Raw genomic sequence first — 6000 nt, 5'->3', positions numbered from 1 at the left:
CCTGCTGACATGAAAAATTCCCAAGAGTTTGCCATAAGAGATTGTGCCTACAATAAGATTTCTCTACCACCAGTGCTGCTCCGTCAGGGCTAGGCCTGGCTGCCAGCATGTTTGCCAACATACTTTATCTAACCCTAATCAAATCACAACTAACCAGCATGATGCTAACAGTGGAGTCCTTACTACAGGTCCCTTCCTAACTCTAGTGGAACCAGTGATGGATTCACAAGTGGGGACTTTGCTAACCATCAGTGCAGACTAAGTCTGAGTACGTCCAACCAAATTGTTCTGTAGCCCATTACAACCTGCTCAGCTGAATCCCTTCCACACTGTCATTTCCTTTAGGTTTGAAGTGATTCCTGAAATGTCTCTTACAATCTGAGAGATGGGATCCAGTGTGGGAGTGGGAATCTAAAAATTACCCACTTAACCCTAACAGTGCATTTCTTTTGGTAGCTGCGCGTCAGCAAAGAACAGGATCATTTCTTGATCAGCCCCAAAGGCCTTTCCTGTAATGAAATCACAGCATCCAGCTTGGTGAGTCTGCTAAGATATGCCTCCATGCTCTGCCATCCCTTTCCCCCTCTCTCTCTCCTGTCCATCAGGCAAACCAGGCTCATAATTCTGGGACTGCATTCAAAGAGGTTGAGGGCAGAGATGGCAAAAAAAGGGGTAGAATGCAGGAAATTTTGTTCCCAAATTCACAAAGGCTTCAAATTTGTAAAATATATGTATCCCTGGTATGTGGGAGGAAGGAAGATGCATGAAAATCCCACCATTTGTTCAAAGTTTTAAACTGTTGGTTGGAAATTCGTAATATTCTGACCAGTTCCCTTATGTATATGTAAGCCTTATCTGCCCACTGAGCCAGAGCTGGCTCCCCAAGGACTAGGGTGTTTCACATGCACCTGCAGCCTAAAAGCCTGCAGAGCACAACCAGTTTCAGCCAAAGGTCCAAAGGATCAGGCTGAGACAGTAGCCAATACAGTTTTGCTTTAAAAACATGGAACATGGTCCCAGAAGACTTGGGTTCTCTTTCCAGGGTTGTTTCCAGGTGACCAGGTGAACTCAGACCTCTCCAAGCCATAGTTTCCCCACTGGTAAGATGGAGATAATGATACTGGTCTGCTTTGTAAAGCCTGTGTTTAATGTTTGCAAAGGGTTTGAAGACCCACAGAGGGCATGTGATCTAGACAGGTGGAGAAGCAGCCTCAGGGAAGCATGTTCCCACACTGCAGACCCATCTGGGTCATGGGATGGAGCTGCCCAAGAACAAATGGGGGTGACCCACTGTGTAGGCAGGCTCTGTGCTTTCATGCTGTCCCACTTCCTTTCCTCACCATAGGTTAAAGTAAACATCCTGGGTGAAGTGGTGGAGCAGGGCAGCACCAATTTTGCAGTGGACACACGAGGATTCAGCTTGCACTCAGCCATTTATGCGGCCAGACCCGACGTGAGATGCATTATCCACTTGCACACGCCTGCCACCGCTGCAGTAAGGAATCCCATCCATCATACTGACGGCCACAGTTTGTCAGGGTAGTGGAAAATAGGAGAGTGCATCCCACCCAGAGCCATGTTTACCAGCTCTGCGACTGATTTATAGAGCAGCTTCTGCCTTGTGGGAGAACTGCCTGCTGCCTGCTTTCATGGGCAAGCAATGCTGTTGACACACCCTCACATTTGATAGAGCTGGGCTATGAAGCCAAGAGGAAGAGAAGGGACAAAGGTGTCAAGGTTCCTGGGGTAACCCCCATTTCACAGTCATTGTGGAGGTGAAGGGCCCTATTAGCCTGTCATAACACTTTGATGATACTTTCCCATTCTGTTACTGAAGAAATAATTTTACCATCCAATTTGATGATATTTAGTCAAAAGCATTCTGCCTCTGCAATGATGCAAAACCTTTAAGGGTCATAGAAATGGTGGGAGGTGGAATAATAAGTGACGAAAGGCAAAAATGCAATTAGTACAAAATCATCATTTTTCAGGGGTCCCTTACTGCTGGTGCTAAGGATGGATGCGCTTGCTCCAAACTGATTTTTTTAGTGACAGACCCACTCATTCTTCACAGTTTCATGTACCCATGGTCTGATCAACTGATGTTCTGAGGATCTAATCCTAGGAAGTATCCAGCAATACAGATCCTACTTTGTTCACAGACAAGAGCTCTCAAGACCAGATCCATAAAAGTGCTACTGTTGGTCCTTTCTCCCACTGCACAGTGGCCTGGAAGCTAAAAATGAATTGTACAGGCATGTTAGTGCCTGCACAAGGGGACCAAGATGCTGATTCTTCTCACTGGCTTCCTGCTTGTTTTCTCTCTGTTCCCCAGGTGTCTGCCATGAAATGTGGTGTTCTGCCTATATCTCATGATGCATTGCTGGTGGGCGATATGGTGTATTTTGATTTCAATGGTGAGATGGAGGAAGAGGCAGACAGGATTGAGCTACAGAAGTGCCTTGGACCAACCTGCAAGGTTAAGAGAAACTACAGTCCTCAGATAATAAGATGGATCTATAATTATTTGGCTTAGCTGTTAAGGGCCTAGCTGTGGGAATGTTTCACTGGGGGTGGGCGGAAGAAGCATTCAGATCAGATCTGGGTTGGTGTGCAGGTTCTGGCTTGAGACCAGTTCAGGACTGAGGTTCCCATGCTGACCTGGCCTGAAGTTGTGGTTCCAAATGTGAGTTAGGGCACTGGGTTTTAGTTCTGTCAAACTTGGCCCACACAGTTGCTTTGCTTTCTCAGTTCCCTCATCTGTGGGTGCATCAACACATATGTTTTACTGTGGAGTTGACTAATTAGCTCCGCAGGAAAGCGTCATAGTCTACATGTGCGCCAGTATTATGGCAGAGTAAATTAATTAACTCCATTGTAGGATAGTACTGTCCTCAGATAGTACTGCTGGGGACAGTACTATCCTGCAGCAGAGTAATTTGTTCTGTCGAAACACCTGTGTAGATAGAAATGGGCTGGCTGGGGCATGAGGGTGCTGCCTCTTGGCTAGCCCTGCACTTTAGCACCCTCGTTCCCCAACCAACATCACAACCTGGGAGCCCAGTGCTGACCCCCCAGGCCTTCCACCAGCCTGTGGCTGGTCTGCTCCAGCTCAAAGTGCTGTGGTTCCAGGCACGCATGCAGATGCTGAGCCCGGGAGCAGCTAATTCTGGTGCAAACTGCGCTGGAGTTTATTTTGTCACATTCCTAGCATGTGTAGATGCACCTAGTGCATAGCAGATCATGCGGATATACCTGTTGCTTAATGCATTAGCATTTGCAAAGCTTTTATGACACCTCCGATACTGCAGAGGGCTGGGTACCACATGCAGAAGCTGAGAGTAACACAGCCAATAAGCCAGATGAGGTATCTGAACTCATCATCATCCAGGAAGTGGTAGAGAGGTTTAGACTTCTCCCTGGACTGGTTCTTCTCCCTCATACAGACATACATTTGTTGGTGATGACCATTTTTTCAGCTGGCCTTTTCTCTTTTTGCAGATCCTGGTGCTGCGAAATCATGGAGTAATTGCTTTGGGAGATACCGTGGAAGAAGCATTTTATAAAATCTTTCACATGCAGGCAGCTTGTGAGATACAGGTGAGACTCTCCAACAGGGCAATCCTTTGGACAACACCTAGGGAGGCGAATGCACGTTTCCCAAATTGCTTCTCATTTCACCATGCAGTTATTGGGCTCCCAGACACTGCCTGCCATAAACATCTCACTGGTCTACTCCCAATATGTCTACTGGTATGTGAATGTGGCCTGGACCACTGTAGTACCAGAGTACCTCCAACAAGTTAAACATGCCAACAAAGTTTGTTCTCCCTTCTAATCCTGACAGCAGTTTGATAGGTAGTGGTAATGTGTAGCGACAGGCCTGCATTGTGTCTGTCAGGGAAGTTTTTTCTTTAAATGAACCTCTGACTCCCCTGTATACATATTACTGTATAAGCTACAGCTTTCTAAAGTAGCCATACCAGATATTAGATCTTGCAACAGGATCACTGCAACATTTCTAAACATGAAGCTGGAATAGTCCAGTGCTTTCTGTGTATGGTTGGCAGCATGATGGCAACAGCTTGCTTTACACTTGACACTTGGGAGATTTCCCCCCTGTGGGGCAGATCAAGGTTTGCAGGCTGGTACAGAGCGTGGGTATGTCTACGCTGCAGTCACAACTATGATGTAATCTTGCCTGAATCTAGCTGGCACCGCTAACAACAGCAGTGGCACAGACTTCAGCCTGGGCTCTAAGAGACCCCCGGGAATCCTTGGGTTGCTTAAGTGCTGCCTCTTTGCTGTGAATGGTACCCACGCTGTGTAGTTCACATCGATCGAGCTCGGGTGTGTCTGCTCATGCTGCAGTAACACAGTAGAAACATACATCCACCCACTGGTGTGTTGCAGAGGATGAAAGCTCAGCCTTCCTTGACTCTGTCATTCATCTATCGCCCTCTAACGGTCCAACTCTGGAACAGTTTCAAGAGGAAAAACAACTGATTTTTTGGAGCTTTTTGGTTTTCAGAGAACTCCAGCTAAGCCTTTAAACTACTGCCAGTGGTTTGCTCAGTAGCTGGAAGCTGGCCTCTCCTCTGATATCAGCTGTGGTTTTGAATGAGACTTCCAGAATTGCTTGGCACTGGGGTAACTTGTTCCCATTGACATCAACACAATTTCTGGCATTACTGAGAACAGATATTGTTCAAGATAGTGTATTTCTGATGAACCCCCACATCTAAACCTCCCTCGTTCAGCAAGCACTGATGTAGGGGCACAAAAGCAGCCAATTCCTGCATGGCTTGCTACAACTGTTCGTTACCTACGTGCAATCCCGTAAAGTGCATGGAGCTGTAATGATGAATAAAAGGCAGTGGGGTCTGCTTGGGATCTTGCATGCAATGGATTAACTCAGGAGTAATTTCAGTGCAGTGAATGGAGTTAGTGCTCCTAAAGCTGAATATACTGTTCAGCATGACAGAGCTGTGACATGTTCTGTGTGCTAGTTGCAGGAGCACTCCCCTGCTGTGTACAATGCAAATACAAACTAAAAATAATGTGGCACAGCCCAGCCCAGCCCAGACCCAACCCAAAAGGCATTTTGGTTTGGCTGCTCCTTGCTATACAAGAACTGTACTTAAGACAGTAATTTTGTTGGGGTTTTTTTTTTTTATTAAGAACCCAAAATTTGATAAAGGCAATACATCCATTTCAGCGTCTAGCTCAGATTAAGTGGCTTTTCTGTAACTGGGGGCTTTGGCCAAACGTTAACAAACACTAACTGTGCATATACAAAAGCAGATCTAGAAAATTGTCCTCCCTTGTAAAATTAACATGAGCCCAGATATGAATAATGAAATATGCTTACAGCTTGCAAGCTGCAGCTCTTACTTAGCTTACCACTAGAAATAGCCTCCATGCAATCACATGCATACATACACATACAGAGAACCTTTTTTAATTCAGGAAAAACAGATGTAGAGTAGGCAGGATGTAGTGGGATGCTCGGCAAAGGGAGTAAACGATTGTTTAGCTTCATATGCACCCCGTGGGATGAACAGGGTCTTTGGAAACGTCTAGCTGAGAAAGCTGAGTGGTTCCAGCAAAGTGGGTGTTCTGTGCATGGAAGAGGTGGCCTCAGGTTGTTTGTGATAATGCCACAGTCTCCAGTGCTTGGTTTGGCTGCTCCTTGCTATATAAGAGCTGCACTTACTACAGTAAAAAAAAAAAAATATATATATATATATATATATATAAAGTATGTACGTATATACTAAGAATCCAAAATTTGACAAAGGCAATACATCCATTGCAATGTATAGCTCAGATTAAGAAGTGATTCCACCAGCTGCTGAAATCTTTATCAGCATCGCTACTCAAATCTCTGTCCTGGCTCCCTGCATGGAGCTACAATCAAGTCTGAAACCAAGACCCACCTACAGCAGTTGTGTATTTCCTTTGTGTGTTCTCCACCACCCCAAATCTTGTCAGCAAAGC

General features: G+C 45.8%; 1 protein-coding gene across 2 annotated transcripts in view; it reads left to right on the top strand.

Annotated features, from left to right (window-relative positions):
* The window catches only part of ADD2 (adducin 2), a 75437-nt gene that overhangs the window by 56649 nt on the left and 12788 nt on the right, over nucleotides 1–6000 (top strand). For both annotated transcript variants that reach the window (XM_006035701.3, XM_025191889.1), the window contains 4 exons: nucleotides 457–537; nucleotides 1346–1495; nucleotides 2336–2479; nucleotides 3502–3600. In XM_006035701.3, coding sequence (XP_006035763.1) covers nucleotides 457–537; nucleotides 1346–1495; nucleotides 2336–2479; nucleotides 3502–3600 — 474 coding nt within the window. The remainder of the gene's footprint in view (nucleotides 1–456; nucleotides 538–1345; nucleotides 1496–2335; nucleotides 2480–3501; nucleotides 3601–6000) is intronic.

This window comes from Alligator sinensis, unplaced genomic scaffold (assembly GCF_000455745.1).
Source record: "Alligator sinensis unplaced genomic scaffold, ASM45574v1 scaffold804_1, whole genome shotgun sequence".
Classification (NCBI taxonomy): Eukaryota; Metazoa; Chordata; order Crocodylia; family Alligatoridae; genus Alligator; species Alligator sinensis.
The sequence above is the reverse complement of the archived record's forward strand: the minus strand, read 5'-3'. Positions and strand labels throughout refer to the sequence as shown.